This window comes from Camelus ferus, chromosome 33 (genome assembly GCF_009834535.1).
Source record: "Camelus ferus isolate YT-003-E chromosome 33, BCGSAC_Cfer_1.0, whole genome shotgun sequence".
NCBI classification, from domain to species: Eukaryota; Metazoa; Chordata; class Mammalia; order Artiodactyla; family Camelidae; genus Camelus; species Camelus ferus.
In genome coordinates, this window is record NC_045728.1 from 14314606 (window position 1) to 14340094 (window position 25489).

At 49.5% G+C, this 25489-nt stretch overlaps 1 protein-coding gene across 4 annotated transcripts in view; it reads left to right on the plus strand.

The window, feature by feature from the left end:
• The window catches only part of CADM1 (cell adhesion molecule 1), a 315991-nt gene extending 311933 nt beyond the window's left edge, over positions 1–4058 (plus strand). For all 4 annotated transcript variants that reach the window (XM_032472547.1, XM_032472548.1, XM_032472549.1 and 1 more), the window contains one exon: positions 1006–4058. In XM_032472547.1, coding sequence (XP_032328438.1) covers positions 1006–1124 — 119 coding nt within the window. In that variant the 3' untranslated portion in view covers positions 1125–4058. The remainder of the gene's footprint in view (positions 1–1005) is intronic.
• The last annotated feature ends 21431 nt before the right edge of the window (positions 4059–25489 follow it).

Genomic DNA, 25489 nt, shown 5'->3' on the forward strand with positions numbered 1-25489 from the left:
GGAAACCAGGGGAAGAGGGACGTGGTCAGGGGGACATTTGACTGCCTGCCTTCTCAGATTTGTCACTTTGAAAACTTGAAAACGCAGCAAATCCACCGGCCTTTTTTTACTTAAGCATCTTTGAGAACACAGTACATAAGAGGAAGAGGGTTAGTGGATTATGACGGGCAATGTACGCTCCACCTATATTTCATACCGAGGCGCAATCCTTATCTTTCTCCATGTGACCCGTTGGGACTTGCTGATAAGAGTGTCACCAACTCTGTAACGTTCTGTCTACTGTCATTATAAAGTGGCTGTGCCAATTAGCAAATCCATGAATCTGGGTCCGGGCTCGAGTTCCCTTAGGAACGAGAATCACTTGTTCCTGAAGGCAGATCCCACGCCTCAATTACAGCTGTTATGAGATCCAATTATTTCTCGATCTGGAACCCCCAGCCCAAGGTGGAAGGCAGAAGAAAAATCAAACCTACCTGGGCAAGTTCAAGCACATCCTCCCTCACGGATCGGCAACAGTTGCTTCCTGAAGCCAGGAGACGAGGATTCCAATAAATGATCTGAGATGACCCCAGAACGGCAGCAGGGCCCTAATTCATGTCTTGGCTAATTGCTCTTCCTTGCTTTGGTCTGTAACCATGTATGTGCACATATGTGGCCATTGGTCCTGGGCGGTTACCGCTAATATGCTAGTCAGCAGCTCTCCAGCTTTCTGCATTTTTAGCTCCCACTCACGTCTTCTGCTGCTGACATCCTCTGGTCATAATCACTGCTCTAATGTCTCATTTGCTGAATTATATCGCAGCGGTTCAGTTGGAGTGGTGCCTTTGGAACCCCCGGATCCCCATGTGTCTCACCCACCTCGCTCTCTTCTTCCAATTGTTTTTTCCCCTCTGCTGCCTGCACACCACTTCGGCTGATGATGGCCATAAAGCACGTTGCCATCTCTGTACCACTTTGCACAGAGGCCATCAGACAGTCACGGTGCTTTACCCCTTCATCTTTCAGGTACATACTTCACTCATGAAGCCAAAGGAGCCGATGACGCAGCAGACGCAGACACAGCTATAATCAATGCAGAAGGAGGACAGAACAACTCGGAAGAAAAGAAAGAGTACTTCATCTAAGCAGCCTTTTTGTTTCCATGAGGTGTCCAACTGGCCCTATTTAGATGATAAAGAGACAGTGATATTGGAACTTGCGAGAAATTCGTGTGATCTTTTATGAATGGGTGGAAAGGTGCGAGACTGAGAAGGCTTGGGATTTGCTGTGTAAAAAAAAAAAAAAAGAAAAGAAATGTTCTTTGAAAAGTACATTCTGCTGTTTGACACCTCTTTTTTTGTTTGTTTGTTTGGTTTTTTTTTTAAGTTTTATTTCTTCCTACCAAGTCAAACTTGGATGCTTGGATTTAGTTTGGATAGACTGCAGAAAATTCTGTGCCTTGTTTTTTTGTTGGTTGGTTGAGTTCCCTTTTTTTTTTTTTTCCTTCCTTCCTTTGTGCGGATTTATTTTTCCCCCCCAAAATTTTGGATATGGTCCAAAATCTCCCATTTTGGAATTTGCCTGCTGGGATTCCTTAGATCCTTTCCCCTCCCCTGATTTTGTTACTGTTGTTCCTTTCATTTTGTTGATTTTTTTTTTTTGAAGTAACTGCTTTCTGTTCAAAATTCAGTTTCATAAAAGGAGAACCAGCACAGGTTAGATTTCATAGTTCAGAACTTAGTGTATCCATGATGCATTCTTCTCTGTTGTCGTAAAGATTTGGGTGAACAAACAATGAGAACTCTTTGCTGCTGCCCGTTTTTCAAATACTTAGAGCAGCGAAGACTAGAAACTTAGACTGTGATTCGAAACTGTTCTGTTCGCTGTGGAACTACATTACAGGGTTATCTGCAAGTAAGGTGTGTCACAATGAGATTGAATCTGTCTTTAATTCTGTGTCTGTAGACGGCTCAGTAGAGATATCCCACGCTGTCCAGAAAGGTTCGGGGCGGAAAGGGCTCCTCCTTTTTCAGTGCCCTAAACAGACCTGACAGGTGAGGTCTGTTCCTTTTATATAAGTGGACAAATTTGAGTTGCCCCAGGAGGGGAAGTAGGGAGGGGGAAAGATCGGTCTGCTCTGGTTATTTCTGTTCCAAACGATTCCATCCACCTTTCCCAATCGGCCTTACTTCTCACTAATTTGTAGGAAAAAGCAAGTCCGTATGGTGTGCGAATGACTGGATGGGACAGGGGTTTTTTGGGTTTTTTTTGGTTTTTGGGTTTTTTTTCTTTTTTCCTTTGTGCTTGGTTAGCAAGGCAGTAGGATGTGGCCTGCATGTACTGTATATTACAGGTATTTGTCATGCTGGGATTTCCAACTCAAATCCGTGTGAAACTTTCATTCCTTCCGATTTGGCCGGACAAAGGCAGGAGGTACAAAAGAAGGGCCCGTATTGTTCTCACACTGGTCTGCTGTCGATCTCAGTTCTCGAAAGGTCAGAGCCGAGGTGGAAAAACAGCATGTAGGGATTTTTTCAGTTACTTAATCAAAACTCAAATGTGAGTGTTTTTATCTTTTTACCTTTCATACACTAGCCTTGGCCTCTTTCCTCAGCCTTAAGAACCACCTGCCAAAAAATTCCTGGCCCTCGCATGATGACAGCCATAGTGCACCGCTACTGAAATAAGTCACCTTGAACCTGTCTTAGATGGGGAGCCTTGGGAAAAAGAGGAGTCAAGTTAGCATTTACAGGTTGTTGTTTTTTTTTTTTTAAAGAAATGTGGGGATTTTCACTGAAACGTCTAGGAAATTTAGAAGTAGTCCTGAAGGACAAAAACGAAACTCTTACCATATGTTTTGGTAAGGCTTCAGACTCCAGAACCCAGTCGCTATGGAAAGACGGCATCAAAAAAAAAGATAGATCTATATATATATATAAATATATATTATATAACATTTTCAGTGAGTAATTTTGGATTTTGCAAGGTGCATTTTTACTCTTGTTACATTATGTGGAAAAAACTGACGCTGATTTATTTAAAGAGGAAAAAAAGTGTCAACTCTTTGTTATTTGAAAGCGTGTTTATTTTTCTTGTCTTTATTTTAACCTTTGATAGAACCATTGCAATACGGGGGCCTTTTGGGAACGGACTGGTATATAAAAGAAAATCCATATCGAGCAGCATTTTGTTTTCCCCTCTCCCATCCCCAGGCACTTAACCAAGACAAAAAGCCACAACGAACATCCCTTTTTCAATGAATTTTATAACATGCAGCTCTATTCCGAGCCCTTAGCGCCCATTCTGACCATAGTATAATCATATCAAAGGGTGAGAACCATTTAGCATGTTGTTGAAAGGGTTTTTTTCAGTTGTTCTTTTTAGGAAAAAAAAACAAAAAACAAAAAACACACACAAAAAAAAAAAAAAAGGAAAAAAACCTACCATGACTCACAGAATTGGCATCTCATTCGGGGACCTCCCATCTTTCCGTTTGAAAAGTGTACAGTAGTGCAGTGCTTCTGGCGTGACTCTATGGCTTACAATGTCGACATGTCTCAGGTTCATGTGTTTTGATTGGTGTTTTCCGTCTCAGGTAGATTGCAAAGTGTAGGCCCCACACATTGGAAAAAATAATAATAATAAAAACAAAGCAAAAACAGGAAATTATGGATTTTAGTTGTATATTGGTTTATGTATTTTTTCTTAAGTATACAGTGCACTGTTTGAAATGTATTGTTGAGTATTACTTTGTACAGGTTGAACACTTTTTTTAGAGTGAAGAAAGAACAAACTTGTTTTTTTTTTTGTGTTTTTTAAAGGAATATAAAATGATGAAGGATGTATAATTGATGCCAAATAAGCTTGTTCTTTAGTCACACCGACGTCTGACTTTTCCCTTTAGGCCAGTTCTGTTTTTAAGGTGTACATGAACGATGTTACGGTGTAAGAGACTCCATATCCATGTGTTCCCATTCCCATTTTGTATTGGTTCATGTATACCATTTTTACAAAAAAAAAAGAAAAAAAAAGAAGTACTATAAAATATCTGTCTTCTTAATAAAAAAAAATTAATGTTACCAAGTGATCCTTTAATCTCATTCTGGACTTCTTACGGACACCCCGGCCTGGGAGAAGATGGGTCCCCGGGCCGGCTTTCTCCTTAGGACCTCGCGCGGGGCCGGGCACGCGGGCAGTAGGTGCTAGGAGGTGCTGCTGGCTGGGCTGCTTGGAACCGCCTCTCCTCCTCCACTTATCGCCCCTGTCCTTGCTCTCTCCTCCCCTCTCAGCAGACAGGCGGGCCAGGTGCGTCAGCATCGTGGACTCAGCGATCTGTGCAGGTGCGCAGGCGGCAGTGGCGGGCCAGCCGGGACCAGCCCCTCCGATGCATCGGTCTCCTGCCCTCCCTCCCCTACTTCCACCCGCCACCCCCACCCGCTCCCCCGTGTTGGCTGCTCCACCTGTCTCTTCCTTTGGGATTTCGTGTCTTAACAATTCATCCTTCCTTCTTCCTTTCAAGTTCTCTCTCCTTTAACAAAAAGACGTCGTGATCTGCGAAGGACCGGCCCGGCCGCCTGCAGAAGATTGTTCTCACTTACCCTTCAGGCTGCTGGGGCTTCCCGGCCTGGGTGTCTGCCAGGATCCGGTCTGTTGTCGTCCGCCTTGCCTTGCAGGCTGAGGGAGCAATAAACACTCTTGCTGGTGACTGACCTTTCACATGCGCAGATCATCCGGGAGCTGCCCCTAACGGTCCTTTCCCACCGTTCACCCAGCTGTGGCTGAGTTCCCCTTCTCTCTCTTGGGCAGGTCATGGGGAAAGCGTAGCAGTGGAAGAAAAGGTAAGCTGGAGAAAAGCCAAAGGCTGTGGACCTCATTTCCGCCTCTTCCATCGTGGCCTGGTCTCTTGCCAGTCTCTGTAAAGATCAGCTAATCAGACCCACAGTTACTGAGCACCAGCCGAATGTTCACATTGGGAGAAACACGGGGACGCGTCAGGTCGTCTCCGGAGACTAACCAGGGCATCAGTTACACTCACCTAAAAACAGGAAATGGTTCTCAGCTGTAGCCAAGGAGCCAGAGAGTGCCGAGGGGATTTCCTGGAGGGAAATCTGTGAAGGCTAGGGAGTCAAGACAGCTTCCTGGAGGAGCTGACGCCCACTGGACCCTAAAGGATGGTTTAGAGGAGAGCGAGTGCGAGTTGGAGGTATAAAGGGCTGACCTGGACGGGAAGAATAAAGCAAAATCAGGCGGTGCGTGGAGGGTGGGAGCAGTCGTGTGGTGGTTCTCGAAGTCCAGACGGCAGTCAAAATTTGAGGGGCCCCCTCCAGCCTCTGCCCCAGGACAGGGCGTACTGGTTCATCATAACTCTGTAAAAAGATCACTATGTGTGGCAGAGCCTAGAGGCCAAGAGCACATGCTAAGAGACTGCCGGGGTTCGAACCCCGCTCTACCACCTTGTTAGCTGTGAAACCTCAGGCAAGTTCCCCAACCAACTGGCCTTGGTCTCCTGCTCCGTAAGGTAAGGGTCCCCATCTTAGGAGAGAGAAATGAGATTAGCAAATAAGGTGCCAGGCCCAGGAAGCACTCCTGATGTGTTAGTCATCACACAGGACAGAGGCAAATGGTGATGAAAGAGATGGAAGTTCACCCAAGAAGAGGCGACCCCTCTCGTGGAGAGAGCTCTCCGGGCTCCTGTGCATGTGGACACTTCGTGCCCTTGTGAAGCCTGCGTTAGAATGTTTAAGGAGCCCTTTCTCCTGACCGCTCATTAGTACAGTCAGTCCAGGCCTCCTGACAGGCAGCATGTCAGTGTCCCCCACCCTCTCCCCTTCTCTGTAGCATGAAGCTCCAGTTTCAGATGCAACCGGCAAAGGGACCCAAGAGGGTCACCGAACTGAGGCAGACATGAGGTGGCGACTCTACACATTTGCCGCTGAGTCCCATGGGGTATGCAAATACGATACGAAGGCGCCAGAAGCAAGAGTTTGATAAGTTGCCCAGCCCTTCATCCAGGATGGGGGCCAAATGGTCCTCGTTTCCTCCAGAGAGTTTCCACAAATGTTCTGGCCTGCTCGCATTCTCCAAATGCATCAGCTGGAACCCCGAGGTGCTATGCGGGTGTTAATTGGTGCAATCTTTCACTGTCTTCTGTCTACTGGAAATGTAATTCTTGTACTGCGGTGGATGCACTCCATGGAGAAATGTCCCTTTGATTCTGTCATCCGGAGCCTTAAAGCAACGGTGCAGTCACCGTGCTGCAGGTGGAAGGACCCTGCTTAAGGGAAGGCATTTTGTTTCATTATAAAATGATGCTTAAGACCCTTTTTGCCAGGATGCCGAGTCCTTGGCCCTTTGTCGTGAAGAACTGGCAGCCAGATTCTTTCAGAGTGAAAGTTCCATCCACAGCCGCATGAGTATAGTTTGGAAATATTTCCAAAATGAAGCACTTGGATGTCCTGATGCACTGTACAGAAGGAAAGGGGGACTCTTGGCCGTCATTCAAAAGACTTTGGGGACCAATATATTGAAGTCAGTGGTGAGCACGCAGCAGGCACTTTGCAAGTAGTTGATCATTACAGGGAGACTAACTGAGCATCTGGTTGCCCGAATGTCACTTTATAGTCGGAACAGTTCCCCAATTCTGTGTTTCAACCTTGACATTTATAAGTCCAACCTCAATACAGGTAGCTTCCAAGTTGGCCTTAAAGAAATGAGCCAGCCAGCCCTGACTTTAGTGCTGTCGGTCCCATCACACTCAAGGACCTGCCGGGACAGTGTATCTGTTCTTGCCTATGAGGGATGACAGTTTTGGTAACGGCAAAGCAAAGCCTCACCATTGCCCGCATCTATTGTGAGAGGCCTTCAGAATGATGTATGGCATGTTAGAAACATTCAAACCAAATTCCATGCCTTATTTGTGTTCATCTCAAAATTGTTAAATTGTTCTCTAATAAGAGCCACAGTATTCAATGCCCCCGTGTCACCCCCACCCCACACCATTACACATACCAGCAAAAGGGTGCTAAGCACAAGGATAATGTGAGCACCCCAAAACGGAGACTTGAAAGCAAGTCTTCCGATCCTCAGCTTCTAGGCTCTTCTGTACACAGGTGATTTCGTTTTGTTTTGTGTGTTTTTAATTGCTCATTTCCAAGGGAACATAAACTATCTACTGCCCCTGGTGGTCAGTGTAGGAAATGCAATTCAGACCTTGCATATTTAAGTATGGAATCAATTCCAACAAGGAACCAGACTTAAAGTCGACTGCTTTTTCTCTTCACACACACGCACACCCACCCTCGAGTCCCATTTTACTCTCTCCTAATCCTTGGGGGTGTTAAGCTGTGGGTGGTGATTCCTGAGAAAGTGAAAACTTCCACTGAGGGTCAGATCAACGCAGGACTTCCCCAGCTGCCCTCCAAAGGCGCACTGCTCACAATCATATTTCAGACATGATCGCCTTAAATCTTCCTTAAGTGCTATCTTCTCAGGTTAATTAATCACCAGGCTTAAACTTGCTGTTACCAGCAGGAAGTCCATCCTGAAGTCAGCAATGTTACGATTGCATCTTTTAATACTGTTTATCCTGCATTAGTGTTTACTTAGGGGGAAAATTGATCCGTAATTGATATTTCAGTCTTCCAGAGCTGGTGTTGGAAGAGCCTAATGCAAGCCTTTAATAGCAAGCAAATATTTAAATCCCTTAATGGTGGCTGAATATTGAAATGTGCAACTTTATTACTCCTTTTGGTTTGCTTTCTCTGTAGTTGTGTATTTCATCGTTTAAACTTGCAACCGATGCTGGCAGGCTGGAGTCTAGCTAATCCGCAAAAGCTGTTTGCCCAGACACAGCAGCCCTGATTAAAAAGTATTGCTATGGAAAGAAGTCTTCTGCACTAATCAGTCTCTGTTAGCTAGTGATGAAATTACTATCCATCTCTCTCTCTCTCTTTCTTTCTCTCCCTCTCTCTAGGCCTGTTTTCTCTAACCTCCTCTCCCAGAATAAAGTGATGAGGGCAGCTCTAGTGTTGCAATTAGGAGCATGAATCTTTTATCGTTTGGACAAGGAAGGGAAAATGCCATTACTGTCAACTGAAATGTCCTACTTGGGTTTTTTGCTCCTCCTTCCCTGCCAAAGCCCATTGCTGCTGCTGAAAGTGTATAATGTTCACAGCTGTTCTTGGTGGCTTGATTCTTAACACAGCCAGAAATGTAGCCCGGGAGATGCTTAAGACACTGTATGGAAAATAATAGATTTCCTTGCAGAGACACCAATGCATCAAGGAGGGTCTTGAGTCACGTTAGACCCAGCCAAGATCACCAATTTTCTCCCTCTCTGGCTTCAGTTACAGAGGCTATTGCTTAAAAAAAAAAAAAAAAATCAGGCCCTCTTGAATCCTCTGTTTTCCCGGTTGGTTTCTATCAGCACCCCCACGTCTCTGGCTGCGGCGGCCTCTGTCTCACCACTCACCCCCAGCAGCTGTGACATCTGAGCAGAAGCAGTGCCTGCAGGAAGTGGAAAAGAAAGGATGCTACAGATCGGAGAAGAAGAACTTGCAGGGGAGCCAGCCACGCAAGAGCTAAGACTGGTTTCACCAGCCGGGGCTCCAGAGACAGATGTGGCCGTGTTGAAGGTCACTGCGACCATCCTAGCACAAAGGTGGGGTCCTCCCCTGTGGGGCATCTCCGTGCAGCCATCACGAATGCCAAGACGTGGTGTAGGTAGCTCGCTAGTTTCAGCCATCCAGCCCCATCGCCACGCCGCCTCCCAGACCCAGCCCTTAGTTAGGAAGCTCTGGGAAGGAGACGCCCTTTGGCAGGTCAAGAGGGAGTAGCTGCTCGGTCACAAACGTTTGGAAGGCTGCAAGGAGGAAACAGCCAACAGTGCATCACAAGGTTGCAGCTTCCAGACTGTTTCTGCAAATGCATGTCAAAAGCCATGTGTTTCTTCGTCCCAGAGTGCCTCCCCAGCCGTGCCGGAAGGAAAGGTAAAGGCCACTGGCCAGAGCTCCCTCGCTCTTCCGCTCTAGGGGCCGCCACAAACACCCCCAGCCGAGTTGCCACCACTCCCCCACTGTTTTCATTCTCAGCTTCTCCTAAATGGAAACCATTAATCACACTAAATTGTGCAATGATTCCGTGATAGGGAGAATGCTGATGGCGAAAATCATTCTCCTTTGTTGTGCCAGGCAGGCAAAAGGCAGAAGTATTAGCTTGTTGCCCTGCCTGGCTCCTTGCAAATGCTGACTGTGTGTTTGCCCACGCAGCTGCCTCGATGCTCAGAGCTTAATTTAGCGCTGGTCTAAGGCATACAAATGTTGACGGAATACGAGGCCCCCAGCCACCTCTTCCGTATTCCAAGGACCGCCAGGAAACTTGTACCTGTGGGCTCTCCTCGAAGTTCTTTCCCATCTCAAGGGCCCCAGATCTGGGGGAGGGATGCTGTGGGACTCGTGGAAGACCCAAGGTGGTCTCAGACGGGGTGAGCTGGCAGGGTAAGCTGCACCACCCGCCCCCCCACACACACACACACATCACTCCTGCCAGCTGGATTTCAGAAGAAGCCAGGTGTGGGTACCAAGGAGGCTTTTTGCCTTTCAGAGTTTGATGTCTGCTTTGCTTTCGACAAGCCTCTTTGTAAGCCACCCCTTCTGAATTAGAATCATTTTCCAAAAGCTCTTAAGCTATGATTAATGCCAGGGCTGTTTTTAACAATCATCCTGCCAGTCTTAAGCTGTAGTCATTTTCAATAATTTGGAGTGCTCAAAGGCAAGCCAGGAGTTTGTTGACAACAAAACCCGTAAGAGCACAGCCAGGCAGCCACAAAAGATGGAAAAGCCAAGGGACCATTTGGGCTTAGCGGCCTTTCTGCTCCCAGAGTTTCGCCACTAAAAGTTTGATTGAACGCTCGCAATGCGTTAAGGATCCAACTGTGAACATGGCTCTGTGAGAGGGCTGCCAGCCTGGCTTTTGTGTGAACAAATGAGCGGCGTGTTTGGAGGGCTCCTGGTTTATTTATGGACATGTGTGGTTCATTCACGCCGTCCCCAAACCAGAGAACACTCGTTTGTCTTCCCTGTGCCAGTATCCAAAACTGGGAAAGAAATGCATTTGCTTTGCTCGGGGCTGTTTACTTCCGTGAATCCCGAGCAAGTCCTGGGCCAGGATTTGAGACTCCAGCTCCACGGATGGCCCTGGCCATTTCCTCAGCCCTGTGCATTAGACCCGTGTTCTCTCTCTAATCTTGGCAATTTCATGCTAGGATATCCATCTGTTTGAAAGCCCAAACCGAAGCTATGGCTGGAAACGTCTGTGATCACAGGTTTACTTAGACTCAGCTTCGAATGGCACTTATTTCTAGCTCATTACCTCCTCCAGTGGGAAAGGGTCAGCTCCGGGTGATGGAATTTAACCCAAGGATGGATAGACATCTGTGTCTCGATCCAACACTAGCTATTACGTAGGTTACGTTGCAAGCCAGGGAGAACTCGGACTTCTGGGTAAAGCCTGGAGCTTGCATTAGCCGACTTCCAATAAACTCCCTTCAACCGTGGTTCATCACAGCAGGAGCCCCATTCCAGGCTTCAATATGGCCTTAAGAGGTATCTGTCATGTTCCCTCTTGGTCCCTGCTGACTGCAAACCCCTTTCTTCTGAGGCTGAATGGACAGATCTCTTGTGTTTGGTCTCTGGGTCATGTTTCTGGCTTGGCCAGGAGTCCCCAGAGAGAAACTCATAATCTACCAGTGACTCTCCACATCTCTCCCTGCTCTTAAAGAGTTCCGCTGGGTTTTCCTGGCAGTTTTTCAAGGGAGGAAATGAGGAAATGAAAAGTTGCTTCCTAATCTGCTCCTTCCCTTTATAACCCCTTTCTCAGCTAACAGCATCGTGAGTCACTCCAACCAGAAGCCTGACATCAAGAATATCAGTTTCTCCCTCATCTCCCACTTCCAGCTGCTTCCTGACTCCTGCCCACTGCCCCTGACATACTTCTCCAACTTGACCCAACCTCGCCGTTTCCATGTTGCTTGCCTGGAGCTGCAGGAGCACAACGGCCTCTTCTCTGGGTCCCCTGTGCCTCAACCCCAGGCTCCAACATTAGCCCTAAATGGAGGAAACGGGGTCCCTCACCTGCTCGGAAAGCATTCTTGCCCAACTTTTGACTGCAGAATAAACCCCAATCCTCACAATCTGCCATCAGTTAAGATTGGCCTTTCAGTCCCCCTACCCGTGACCCTCCACCTCTAGTCACACCCCCTCTGCCCAGCCCCCATCTCACTTCCTCAAGTTCCGTTCCATTACTGGTCCACACCTCTGTGCCTTTGAACATCCCCGAGAGCACCGCCCTCCCTTAGGTTACCTCTCCGTGCTTCCCCAGCCTCTCATGCTTACTTCAGTTGATGTCCTTATCACATATCTGAGCTGTCTGTTTACCTTTCTGTCTCCCTCAATAAAACAGTAAATTCCTTGAGAGTAGAGACTGAATCTGATCCAGCTCTGTATCTCCAAAGCCAAGTGCAGTATCTGGCCCTGTGCTCAATAAATTATTGAATAATCAGAGAGAGGTTTTTTTTTTTTTCCCCATCTGTGGTTGGATTGGTCTTTTCATCTGTTCATCTTTTTCCTGGAAATACCCTGGTAAGGCCTGCATTCTTTCTTCTTTCTAACTCGCAATTCCATAGTTTTCCAGAACACCCTCTGCTTTGTAAATTTTTGTCTTGGTTTGGTTTTGAGTCTGTTTCCCGCTGTCCTGGGGCAGCATTGTTTTTTTCTTCCCGCATCTCTTCCTTCTTCTATCCCTCTGGGCTCTTTTATCCATTAAGGTCGATGTGTCAAGTGCCTGTGTCTTACAGACATTTAAGGGCCTGGAAAGGAAAAACACACACATATGAGCTCCAAAAGACTGAGAAGGAAAAGTGTAAAATCAAAAATTATTAAATGTTTAATTAGATCTGTACAAAACCAGTACATTGTCAACCAGCAAACTGCAACCAAACTGAACTGGTAAATAATTGTGAATTGTATTCTGTGTGGGATTTTAAATGTATTTGATCCCGTGGGGGACGGAGGCTCCATACAAAGCGGTCTTAGAGCCTGCAGAGGTTTTAAACCAGTCCCACCTCTCTCTCCACTCTTTGCTTTTTTTCTTCTTTTCTCTTTTTCACCCTCTCTCTCCTCTCTGTCTCTGAATCTCTCACCCCAACCCTGGGCACATCGACCAGGTTCTGGAGGGAACCAGTGAGAGAAAGGCCTAGCCCTGCCACGTGGGCAGAGCACAGCTGTTGTGAGAGCCATCAAGTCCTCCTGCGAAGGTGACACTTTGAAGAATCTGATGGATATACTCAGGGGCTCAGGCTGGAATGCCGGGCCGCCCCAAATAAGCATTAGACCCCTGATACGTTTCCACTAGTGACAACTTTTCCTGGTTTCAGCCACGGCAGTCTGTAAAGACCTCCGACCTGCACACCCAGCTTCTATTTTGTACAGCAAATGGTCAGCGTGGACACCTTGGCTTTGGAGGGCAGGTGACTTCTCCGACCTACTTCTGTCTCCTGACTTTTGGAGCTTGTTTTGGTGTGTGTGGGGGCGGGGAGGGCGTAGGCTTGTGGCCACTGACTCCGCTGACTCCCCTGACTCCCCGGGAGCCGTCTTCATGAATGCTGTTTCCAGCTGTGCCTCTGATTCAGCCCGTGACTTTGGGCTAATCGCTTCCTCTGTGCGCTTTGCTCTCCGTGTATAGTCTCCATCCCAAACAGTTTCCAGTTATTTTTTTGTGATGTACTCTGACATCTCAGATCCCAGACACGGTAAAATACGGCTGTTGTTACAATGCATTTAAAATCCTCGACTGAACTGTGTTGTCATCTCTTGAGTTGAAAATCAGAAAGCTGTAATCATTGGCAACTAATTCCAATTGTTGCTTTATGGTATCCTTGCCACGCTGAGATCATCCAGTTTTTTTTGCTACTTTTTCTTTAAAGTAAATAAATAAATAAAAGCCTCCTTTGTGAAGAATGGATTTCATTTAGTAAATAACTTTGACTTGTGTGATTACTTCTGTGACTTTTCAACAACTTGGCTTAGCCAGAAAAATAAAAGCCTTACCCTCCCTCCTCCCCTCAGCCCCCGGCCCCCGCCCTCCCTGGCCCCCGACTTCCGCCCTGGCATTCCTGAAAGTAATTGTGCAATTAGGAAGAAGTGGCTGGAGCATCACGTTTCTCTATATTTTAAGTTGGGAGTCTGACTTTGACTCTGCGCTTGCTGGAGTGGGTGAGCCAGCCGGTTATTAAAAAAACAATTATGCTGTTAAAAAATCAGGAGCTCCACAAGTGAAGAGCATCGATTGGCGAGAGCTGGTCAGTTATCACCAGAAGGTCCTGACAACACACTAATAGGTTTTTCTGAAGATCCAATCAAATTTTCTAGGCAGAGGCTTGAGGTGTTCCACATGGGATAATGCTTGTCCTGGCCAGTATTGATTTCAGGGTGGCTCTCCCCACTCTCTTTCTCTTTCGCTGGCTCCCACTCTTCAGTGCCTGCTACATTTTTCCTTTTATTCTTTTCTTTTTTTCTTTTTTGTAATAAAGACTTGAGCTATGTTAACAGTTTCATGGGGGAGAGGCGTCTGAAAAGCCCCCTCTGCCCTTGACAGTGCCTCCCTGCACTATCTCCTTTGTTACTCCATCCTTAAACTCAGGTACAGCATCGCCACCTCCTGCTCTGCGTCTCCCTGACCTTGTGGATTTCATTCTCCTAGCAGCTCCCAGCCCAGCCAGCAGCCTCTCTTAGAAGAGATTCAGTTGGAAAGCCTGCTGGGAAGGAGGGGTGAATTGGCTTAAAGTCACAAAAATTCCAGTCCCCGCCCCACTGGGGAAGTAAATTCCCTGGACAAGGAGAGTGTTGGTCCACGTGTAACTGTGCTTGTGCATGGGCATGTGTGTGTGTGGTGAGGCAAGGCGCCCAGATACAGTTGTACAGGTTGTGCACTTACCAAGAGTGTCAGATCAAGGCGGTGCATGGGACAGGGATCCCACCCAGCTTCTGCCAGTGAGGCTTGGGGACTTGATCCCCACACAACCCCCCCCCCAACGTGGGGATCACGTGGGTAAATGCCATGCTGCCACACAAATGGTGGCTACAGGTTATCATCAAACTTCGGGGCTCTGGGGGTCGTTCCTCCTCCCCCAGGCTTCCCAAACCCTGCCTGGAGCCACAGAACGAGACTCATGCCAATTAGCACTTGGTTACACGCTGACACACTCCCCCCCCCCCCCGCCCCGTGGTCTCCAATGTGTGTTTTGTCTCCACACCAGGCCGCTGGTGCCTGGAGCAGTGGGGTGGCATCTCACACCTGTGCTCCACTCCCCAGACCCCTACAGTACGCGGAGTGCACACTGCCTCCACGGTAACTCCTTGACTTCCCTGGGCATTTATTGTTACACAATTTTCCGTCTGGAGCTCTGCCCACCTAGGAAGAGACTTAAATGGAATCTGTAGCTCTGGTTGAGTTCATCCAATCACAGACTACAGGATGTCAGATCTGCAGAACACCTCGGAGCTCGCCGTCCAGCCCTCTCATTTTATACACTTGGATGGCAGGCAGCCCCGCAGACAAGGATAGAATACCAGCCACCGAGGTGTCTTGCTGATTCCTGCTCCCCTCCCCCAGCCAGGACTCCTGAGCCAGGTTAATGAGGGAAGGGTACCTGGCCACTCACCACCAGGGCAGCACCCCAACAGCCATGGGGGGTGTCTCAAGCTGTGGGCACCGGACCCACAACAGGGTGTCACCTGAAGCTGATTCAAAATGCAGATTCTCAGGCCCCACCCATATCTACTGAATTGAAAACTGGAAATGGAACCTAGCTATCTGCAGACGAGGGAATCCGCTGGGCAGATCTGATGCCTGCTGTAGCGTGAGACCCACTGGCTGCGGTCGGGGAAGCAGCGCTGGGCTTACAGCCGGCAAACGTGCGTCTGAATCCAGGTCCTATGTACTACAGCATCAGTGTCTTTGTTGCTAAAGCAGGAAGCAGTGCTCCCCGGGCCAGGATTCCACACACACGAGCTGGGAGGATGCGCCTGGCACACAGTAGGCACTTAGGAACCGTTCCCTGAGTTTGAATTGCCACTTGTCTCGGGTGAGTGGCTGAATGGCTGATTGCAAGGCTGATTGGAGGACATGCAACTGTCATCAGGAAAAACAAATCTATTAAGTGCCTAAATGCATGATATTCTGTTCCCTACATACTGAGACAAAAAGCCTTCCATAAACCTGGGGAGACACGGTAGTGCACACAGGCCAAATGTTTTGAAGCTGGGAGGCTCGTGGTCTAAAGCCAGCTCCAGCGCCGTGTGCTCACTGGGAGATCCTGATCGACATGCACTGACGCGCTCATTCATTCAGATACCTGGGCGGCAGGTGGCGGGGCCAGGGGGTCCTATGAGGTGCCAAGCAACATGTTAGGCATGGAAAACACACAAGAGAACAAGGTGGATGAGGTCCCTGTGGCAGATCAAATATTCCACTTGCTCCCTTACCCGTCCCAGCCCCCAGCAGCTAGACAGACCATGTGAAATGGAGCAGAAGGGACGCCCATCTTCTGGGGCCGAGGCCACAAGGTCCCTGCTCACACAGGATTCTCCAGTCTCTCTCTTCCCTGCTGCAGCCACCAAGAAGCCTCGGTGTTCCAAATGATGTGGCCACAAGGCGCTAAAACCTCCACTGTCTGGATCCTTGGGTGACCAGGTGAAGCAGACGCCTTTGCTGACCTTCGTGAGGCATGGAGCAGGAGAGAGAAACGTGAGGTTTGGGAATATGTTTCCACTGCTTAGCTCAGCCTCTCCTGACTAAAACAGACTCTGCCCGATGCATCTTGTACTCGAATAAGACAGAAAACCACACACGGTTGAGTGTTCAGTTACAGTTTTAAAAGATGCCATGAGGGAGACATAGGACTTGCTCTCAAAGCACACGTCAGCGGGCTCTTATCAAGTCTGGGGGACCCCTTGAAGGCTTCTCTGGGGGAGTGCAAGTTGAGACTGGAGGGATGAAGAGGAATTACTTTGGCAAAAAGGGAAGGGGAGGTCAAGCCCAAGCAGAAGAACAGCATGTGCAAAGGCCCTGAAGCGGGAGGGTGCATAATGTGGACAGAGCGCAGGTGGGCAAGGTGGGAGTACCAGACGTCAGCAGGGGATGAATGAGGAGGTGGGAGAGAACCACATTTTGGAAGATTTTATAGGTCATTCAGGGCTTTGTGATTTTGTTCTAAAACCAGTGGTAAACTGAAAGTTTACAAGGCAGCAGTGGGAAATCTTTTATAATTTCTTTGAGCCTTACCTTTCTCATCTGTACAATGGGCATAATATTATACATGCTTTAAAGAACGGACTGAAATAAGCTCTGTCAAACATGGCGCCAGGGGCATTGTTGACACCTAAAATGACTCAGCCCTTTCTCTGGTTCCCTCCGGCCTGGAGTTTACATGGAGCACAGGCACTCTGCCAAGTTCTCTGTGGGGGATGCTGAGATCCAGGGAAGAGACTCAAAATACCTTTGCAATAAAATAATAGCTAATGTTTATTGAGCCCTTACCACCACCCTCTGGGATAGATATTATTATTATTATTATTATTATTATTATTATTATTATTATTATTATTCCCATTTCACAGATGGGGAGACCCAGACACAAGGTGGTTAAACTACTTGCTCAGCAGGAACACACCTGGTCAATAGCAGGGCATAATTTAAATCCAGACACTGATGCCAGGATCCTCACTATTAATCACTACATTTCACTGCCTCTTTGAAAGGCATGGGATTTTAGGAACACCAAGTGATCAGAGGGGGCAGCTCTGAGCAGACCCAACCAATGGGGTGAGAGGAAGAGATGGATCCACCCTTGATGCTGATCAGACTGCCTGTGAGAACCACGGGTGCATCACTTCCTGTTACTGACCCTCTGCCCCACCAGGCAGAGGCAGAACCTCACAGCTGGACCCCACACCTCCCTGGACCGTTTTCCAAGCCAGCTCCATCAGCCTCACACATCCCTGGTAGAGATGCTCCCTCTCGGCGCAGCCCCATAGCACACAGGTCCCTGCTGGGTGAGACCCTGGGAGCCACAGGAGGCATTAGTGGGGGCATCTCCCCTGCGAGGAGGAGGTCTGAGGTCCTGGCGGAGGTCAGGAAGAAAGCATCTAAGGGCATACAGTGTGGGCAGAGCCCCCGAGGAAAGCCAGCCTAGCTGGACTTCGAGGCCGGCAGGCAGGATGGCCACCACGCTCCTGCCACTCTCCGCAGTCAACCAGAAAGTCAGAAAATGGGCGACCAGCGAAGCAGATGGCTGAGAACATCATGTGTATACAATATTTATGACATGTGAGCTGAGCGGAGCTGTGGCTGAGACTCCCGTCCCAGGCAGAGTAATTCAGCCCTGTGCGATGAACAAGATTGTAATTGGGGTAGTTCCAATTTACTAACCATTTGCAAAAGATTACATACCTCTCACATATCATCCTCTCCTAATCTTACTTTAATGAACACTACTCTATCTGGATGTATAATTTCAGGGCGGGGGGGAAAAACAATTTCTAGCCTAGAAGGCAAAGCTGTAGCTAATACATTAACATCCAAATTAGAGAGAGGGAGAGTAATTGTGAGCTCTATAGCCGAAGTAATTTAAAGCCTCCCTCCCCTTCCTCGCAGTGACAGACAGATGTGCAGTGGAGGCGGCTCCTGCCACAGCCGAGGACTTGGATATGGGGGTGGAAGTCTTGCCCTCCAGGATGGCAGCCCCAACCAAGAAGGGCTCCCATAGGAATGCGCTTCTCAGCTGGTCTTCACTGCTGGAAATGGACCATCTTTATATGAGGAGGGAAGCAAGTCAGACTAGCAGAAGAACTTCCATGAGTAATGATTGTTGCTAAGTGCACCCTCCTAAAAGCCCAAGGCTGGGAGGAAGACTTGGGAGCTAATTAACCCAACTCTAACTCATGTTCATCATCTGCAAAATGGGAGTGGGGTGGAATGGTAATGCCACTTAATTCATTCCTCATTCAACAACTTTTCTTGAAACTGACTTTGTACCCAGCACTCCCAGGAGCTGGGGAAACAGAAGTTAAAAAAAAAGGTAGTTCCTGCTCTCATGAATCTTACACTTCCCTGAGGGAAGAAAAACAAACAAATATCCAGGATGCTGGATAAGAGAACAGACCCTCGAGATGGGCTTGCCCTCCTTCAAGACCGAAGGAGACACACCTGCCTTCCCAGCCTTTGGACCTGGGAAAGTCCTTTGAGCCACCATCCTGCCATTGAGGGTGGCCCGGCACTGAGTCATCCCCACTCTCCCGCTGGTTCCCTTTGGGAGGAGCGGTTTGCATTTGAACTTTGAGTGACAGTCCAGACTGGGGGCACGAAAGAGGGGGCAGAGAGCTGCCACCCAGCTGCCACCCCCAGAATGAGGGCTGCAGGGAGCAGAGAGGGCTGCACGCAGAGAGCTGGGCTCTCTCCTGCCCAGAGCTCTGGCCCTGGTTGAAGGAGGTAAGAAGGCCCCTTCTGCTAGCTCAGCCATTCACTGTGGCAGCTTGTGCAAGGTACCAGGGTCTAAGAGGAGGTCAGAGACCACAGTCAGCAAAAGACAACACTTGCAATCCTGGAGACACCCCTCAGGAACACCTTCTCTGGTTGTCAATGGTAAGACAGAGCAGGACTGCAGGGGAGAAGCACTCAGCTGTGCTTGCCCTGTCCCTTAGGATTCATCAAGTCCCCAAGAGGGGCCTGAAGCACAGCCCAGGCCCCTTTCCCAGGCGCCGGAACCTCTGCACTCTCTGCTGTGTACCAGTGCTTCGCTGGCTGCAAGTCTCCATCCTTGGTCAGAACTGCCCCGGGACAGACTCCGAGGCGTGAGTCCCAGATGTGATGCCCTGCGGCCCCTCCCTCTCCTGATCCCTGATGCCAGGAGTGGCAGGGAAGGGTGACAGGTGATGGTGGAAGCCCTGGGACCCATCTGTTTGGAGCCATGTCCTGTCACCTCCTCCCACATCTCCTTCCCCCGTTCTCACTGTCGCTCTCACTTAACTGCCTCTCAGAGCGGTCTGCCGGGGCTCTGTTGGAAGATCTTGTCAATCAGACATGCCCACTCCCATGGACACACACTCCTGCCCACACTCCAACCCTTTCCTGGCTCTCTGGCCACCCCCTCTGTCTTCAGCACACACACACTCACACAAACACACACACACACACACACACACACACACACACACACCTGGACAGCAAGGAGCAGTCCAGCCCACACGCCGGGAAAGGGTCTGAAATTAACAGCTGTTCCCGCCCCAGTTGGGAGGAAGGGGATGTGGGCTGTGAGCGGGCGCTCCAGTTCCCCTCCCCTCTCCACTCCCAGCCACCTCAGGGAGCCAGGACCTCTGTCACCAGTGTCTCCAGGGCCACCCACAGGGTGTTGGGGCTTGGGGGAAAAAAATGTTGCCTCCCTCCTCCCCAGCAAGAACCTTTTGTATTAGCAAGCAACAAGGTTGAGCCAGGCCCCCTTCCAGACACTAGTCCCTGCCTGGCCATGTCACAGGCTTCCCCCTGACCCTGGTGTGTGGCTGTGCCTGCAGTGTGAGCATATTAAAGGGCAGGAGGGGAGAGGGGAATCTAGGCTAAAAAAATAAATAAAATACAGGAAAGAAGGGAGGAAGGAAGGAAGAGGGGAAGTGGTGGAGGGAGGGAAGAAGGGAAGAAAGGAAAGAGGGAGCAGGAAGGAAGGTGGCGGGCTCCCAGTGGAGTGCTCACTAGGTGTGTACCGTGTGATTGAGTGTGTCTTCTCGGAGGTGATCGCCAGTGTCGTAGGACCAACCATCCCAATTTGCCCAGGAAGAAGGAGGCTCCTGGGACAGGGGACTTCTTCAGCGCTAAGTCCTGGACCAGCTGGTGGCCCTGGTCCACCCTGTTCTATCTCCCCGCAGCCCGTGTTTTAGAACAAGTCCCTTGTCTAAGCAGGGCTGGGTTCTGACATCCCACGTGGAGTCCGAGGACAGGCTCGGGTTCTTAGGTGGCGGAAAATGGATCACATTCTTTGTTCCTCCTGCTCCTGCGCTCCTACTGTCACCTCTGCCATCTTTTCACAGCAGTAGCTTCTGGGGTGGTTGTTTTGGGGGTGACAACAGCAGCAATCCGAGTTCACACTTCCAAAGCGCTGACTGGGTGGTGGGCACAGTTCCACTTTCAGTGGACTGACTCAGTTCACCTTCCCGCTTCTCTCTGATGTAGGCACTATCATTGATGCTGTTTGCAGGGGAAGAAACAGGATAAAAGAGGTCAAGGCGCAAGGACAGAGCCCGGGGCTGGTGGGAGGGGATTTACCCCACCACAGGGATTTACCCTGACGCAGCCTGTCTGTAGCCGTGCCTTGGGGCCCTCGGCCTGGGGTCCCCATTCAGTCCCCAGGGGCATTTTAGCCTGTGTTCTGATGGGAACTAGTGGGTTAGGGGGAGCAGGGAAGTTGGGCTTTTTCCTCTGGAAGTCTGAGTGGCAGGGCCTGGGTGTGGGTCCTTGCAGCCACTGAGGCACTCAGAGCCCCCAGGGTAGGACTCCGGGGCTGCCCACGGGCCCAGCCACCCTTCCTACCCTTCCCACCCTTCCAGGGCTGATGGTCCCTCTTCTCTCTCCCAGGACTTAATGACCTGCTCCTCCATGCTGTCAGTAAGCACGTGGTCTCGTGGAAGCAATTCTCCAAGCCTGAAAAAAGGAGCAAAAGGAATATTTGATCACAGGTAGCTGCTGTCAGCCTGCAGTCTCTGAAGTCCTGGGCTGGGTGCTTCCTGCCTGCTGGGAGTCCTGCCAGGCCCCTCCTTTACGTCCACAGACCCAGCCCAGGACTCCACGCTGCATCCGGAAAGGGAGTACACAGGATGTGCCTCTCAGATGTCCCCCCTCCTTTGCCATGAAATGTGGTTCCTTCAACCAAGCAGCAAGCAGTCTGTTCCCAGCCAAGGCTGCACAGAATTGCCCTCAGAGCCCTCACCACCCACCTTCCCAGTCCCTCTTACTGGCGAGAGAGGATGTGAGCCTTGGGGAGAGAGAGACTTTTGAAACCAATCAGACTGGGGCTCAGATCCAACTCCCATGTATGGCTAGCGGTGACCTTGGCAAAGCCACCAAACTTCAGTGCTTGTTTCAGGCATAAAGCATCCACCTGCTAGCTCTGAATGGAGGCATAATGAAACAGTGGTCTCCAAGTGTCTGGATGTGCGCCTGGCTCGCAGAGGAACTGCTTAAGTTATAGGTATAATTACCTTGGGTCTGGAAGCTCAGAGGGCAGTGAGCCCACCCCCGCTCCCCACTTTAGAAGAGGCACATACAGTCTGTCCCGCGCTGTGATTCTAAAAATTTCTAGAAAAAAGGAAGTCTTGAAACGTCCTATTGTATCCAATTTCATGTTTTATCAACTCCCTTCTGTCGACAATTTTTTTTTTCAGTTCTAACCTGAGTTCCTCAAGTTAATTTTCTTTTGTCTCCTTTTCAGAAGAGGTTGAGAATCATCTCGTCTCTTCCTGATCTTTCTGCAGGAGCATAAGGACTTCCACCCTCCAGCTGTGAAGCACAGAACAGTAGTGCTCATGGGGTCCAGGTGCACCTGTGGCCAGTGCGGGGACCAGGACCCAGGTCCTCTGACTCCCTGACTCTGGCTCCCATAATCCCTCCTCCTGTAATCCCACATGCTCTGCCTTCTCCGAGTTCTCTGCATTACAGAACGTTCTTTGCTCATTTTCCTGGATTAAAAGAAGGGTGGGGATAAATTGAAGGGGGGAAAAAAAAAAGAACTGTCCGAGAAACCGAAACGTGTTTCCCATTCAGACAAGAGACATAAGACCCTCCACTGCAGTGCAGGGTGGGGCAGGAGCGCCAAAATTCTGGACTGGGCCACCCAGCATCTGGGGCCCCGCGCGCATCCCCGCGCATCCCCGCCCGCCCCGCGCATCTCCCGCCCCGCGCATCCCCGGCCCACGCTGACGCCTCATCTGTAGGCGCCGGCTGCGCTTTCCAGCCCCTTGCTGTCCCATAATCAGCAGCATTATCTCTGGATAATTTTCCCTTCTCTAGGCAATGCGGCCTATGAAAGAGCCCGAGGAAGGACCGGTGTTTCTGAAACTAGGAGAAGAGGGGACGTGGCCTTGATTGCAAATGAAAAATTAAGCTCGTGTGTCTCGCCTTCGTGACGGCGTGATTGCGCGTCGCCCCCCCACCCCGCCCCACCACCCACCCCCGCCCACCCCGGCTGCCTGAAGGGTGGCAGTGATCTGTCTACCTTTTCTTTGGCTCGCCTCGCGCTTAGCAAATCTATAATGCATTCAATCTCCGAAAACCGCAGCGCTTGGCTCTAAATGCCTAATTTGCCGTCGAGAGCTCCTGCAATTCTCCCTCCGCAGTGGCCATCGTCGAACCCTGGGCTTCTGTTTGCCCAATTGACCCTCGGGGAGCATCAGATTGTGCCTTTGATCCCCCCTTCAGAGGGCGCGAGGGAAAACAACCCCGAGGGGCGACCCGTGGGCTGGTTCCCCCAGCGCACCCTAAATGTAGGCTGCCCCGGGAGGCTGCAGCATCCTTTCACCCACGCGAAACGCGGCCTGCGCTGCCAGGATGACAAGGAGTCGGTTCCTTCCACAAGGCACTCGCAGGCTGTTGCGGGGAGACAGACCCATACACGAATAATTACCGCACAAGGGAATCAATGTCTTAATAGAGGTGTGTGCCAAATGCGGGGAGAGAGCAAAGAAGGAAGTGACTCACGTTCCCGCGGGAAGCTGATGAAAGCTTCTGCAGCCTTGCAGGGTGAGCTGAAGTTCACCGGGTGGGCAGGCCGAGGCCAGGCCCTCCCGGCTAGGGACAGCTGTGCCAAGAGGGTGACCCGTTTGGGAGATGGCCAGGAGGGGGTGAGGATGATGCTGTGCAGGGGAAGGGCTGGAGTGGCCGGAACTGAGAAGGAAGGAGGGCCCCCAATTCTGCGAGGTAAATCTTGTTCTGTGATGATGGAGAAGCCATGGAGTTTTCGTGCAAAAATATGCACACATATACAGAAATAGTATATGGATATACAGGTATCATATCCATACACATGTATACACATTTAAAAGTATGTATTTATTTTTATATTTGTATAGCTACTTATATGATTTAATTTATGTATTAGTTTGCTAATAGTTGCTCTAACAAGTATCACAGACGAGGATGGAGGAGTTCAAACAACATAAATTTATTTTCTCACAGTTCTGGTGGCAGGAAGTCCAAGATCAGGGTCCATTTCTTCTGTGGCCTCTCTCCCCGGCTGGCAGGTGGCTGCCTTCTCCCTGTGTCTTTGCCTGGTCTTCCCTCTGTGTGTGTCTGTGTCCTAAACCCCTCTTCTCCTAAGGACATCATATTGGACTAGGGCCCACCCATATGACCTCATTTTACCATAATAACCTCTTAAGGGCACTCTTCTCAAATATAGTTGCGTTCTGAGGCACTGGGGGCTAGGACTTCAATATATGAATGGGGGGGGCAATGATTTTTTATTGATTTATGAATTTATCAAAGTTTCCTTCCAGAAGTGTTCATGTCCTTGGCCTTTCTGAGCAGTGGCTGGCTGGGAGAGGAGAGCCCTACTGCAGATGTCCTGTCCCCCTAGCCCCCAGGCAGCAATGATGTGTCCTACCATCTGCTTCTCAGGACCAACACTTGGGCTTCTGGGCCGTCCAGCCTGGTTGTGCCAGTGGCCCCAGAAGTGGTCCCTATTGTCAAGGAAAGCCCGGGGACCCCTCAGTTCAGAGGTACAGGGATCCGCAGAAATGCCAGGCAGATTTCCGTCTTTCCTAGAATAGAGATTCCACTTTGGAAGTGGCTTACCTCCCACCAGGGTGGGGGCTGAAGCCAGATAATTGGGCTTCTTGCCTCCTGTAACTCTCCTTTTTCTCATTCAATTAGGACCCTTCTGGGTGTCAGTGACAGGCTCCAAGACTCCAATAAGCTTAAAATCATGAAAGGATTTTATTGGCATCTGTAACAGCAAATTCCAGAGGGTAGGTCTAGATTTTTCAGGAATGGCTGGCTGCAGGGGCGTACAGTGACGTTTCAATCCGCTAGCTCTGGCCTCTTTTTTATGTCAGCTTCTTTCCCAGGCAGGACTCAAGAGGTGGCAGGGTGACTGGCCTCAGCCCTAAGTCCACATCCTGCCAGGGCCAAGTCCAATGTCACACATGCACAGAAGAGTTCTCAACAAGTTCATTAAAAAAAAAAAATTTTTTTTTTAATGTCCCATCTCATTGGGTCTGTCCAGGTCGCAGGAACATCTCTAAAACCATCAGTGTAGCCAGGGAAATGACTGACCACTCCAAGGGTACCTGCTGCGCCCACCCCCTCTCCCGCTCCAGGGAGCCCAACTATATCCAAGGTAGAGTTAGGAGTGATTCCCTAGAGAGAAACCAGAGTTCTTTTCCCCAAAAGAAGTCCTTCTGAATGGTTGCTGGTTGGTAAAAGCAAAATGCATCCACTGTAGAATCTGCGAGAATTTGTGGAACCAAAGCATAGCGAACTGTCATGTATGAGACCATTCTGGTTGAATGGTAGCATTGAATTGAATTATGTTACAAGTTACTTGCTTCTTACCCCAACTACTTTCATTTCTTTCAAGTGGACTATTGTTTCTAAAAGAAAAAAAAATCATAACAAATACTTTTCTTAAGCAGTTTTCAAAAAAAGTATAGCATGGTGGTTAAGCAAGACCCAGAGCTCTCAAGCCACCCTCTGCCACTTGACAGCGATTTGATGTTACGTCAGGGACTTACCCTCTCGGAACCTGTTTCCTACCTGCTAACTGGGGTTAATAAAAGCTGCTTCTTAGTATGAGCATTAAATGCAAGAATGTGCACAACGCATTTAGCATACAGAGCCGGCAATTTGTTGTTTTTAAGAGATTTTAAGACATCACAGACTCACTGTGTCGGCCCTGAAAGGCTGTTTCATCTACTTACCAGATTTTCCAGTCGAGAAAGCTGAGCAGAAAGGGATTAAGCAGCTCCTGCAAAGTCACACAGCTCACTAGGCACAGAGGTGGTTTAGAGCGCAGGACCCCTCATTCCCAGTGGAACCAGCTGTACCATTTTAGCCAAACTCCTATAGCAGTCCAGGATCATGACCCCATGCCTGGGACATGCAGTCCACAACCCAAGTAGCTCTGAACATCTGCCTGGATGGGGAGCTGCATCTTTGCCTCTGCAGAGTCTCTGTATGGTGAGGGGAGAGCTTTCGTGCCTGAGATCCACAGACCTGGTCTGTGTGTGTGTGTGTGTTTGTGTGTGTTTGCATATGCGTGCTCTGGCCCCATCACTAGGCCCTGGTTCCCCAAGGAAGCAGCCATAATCATGGAGCAGGGGACAGACACCTACCTGACCCTTGCCTCCTCTCCACTCCCCCAAGAGGCATCACTCTGGCAGAATCACCCCATGGTTTCCAACACCAAAGAGACAAG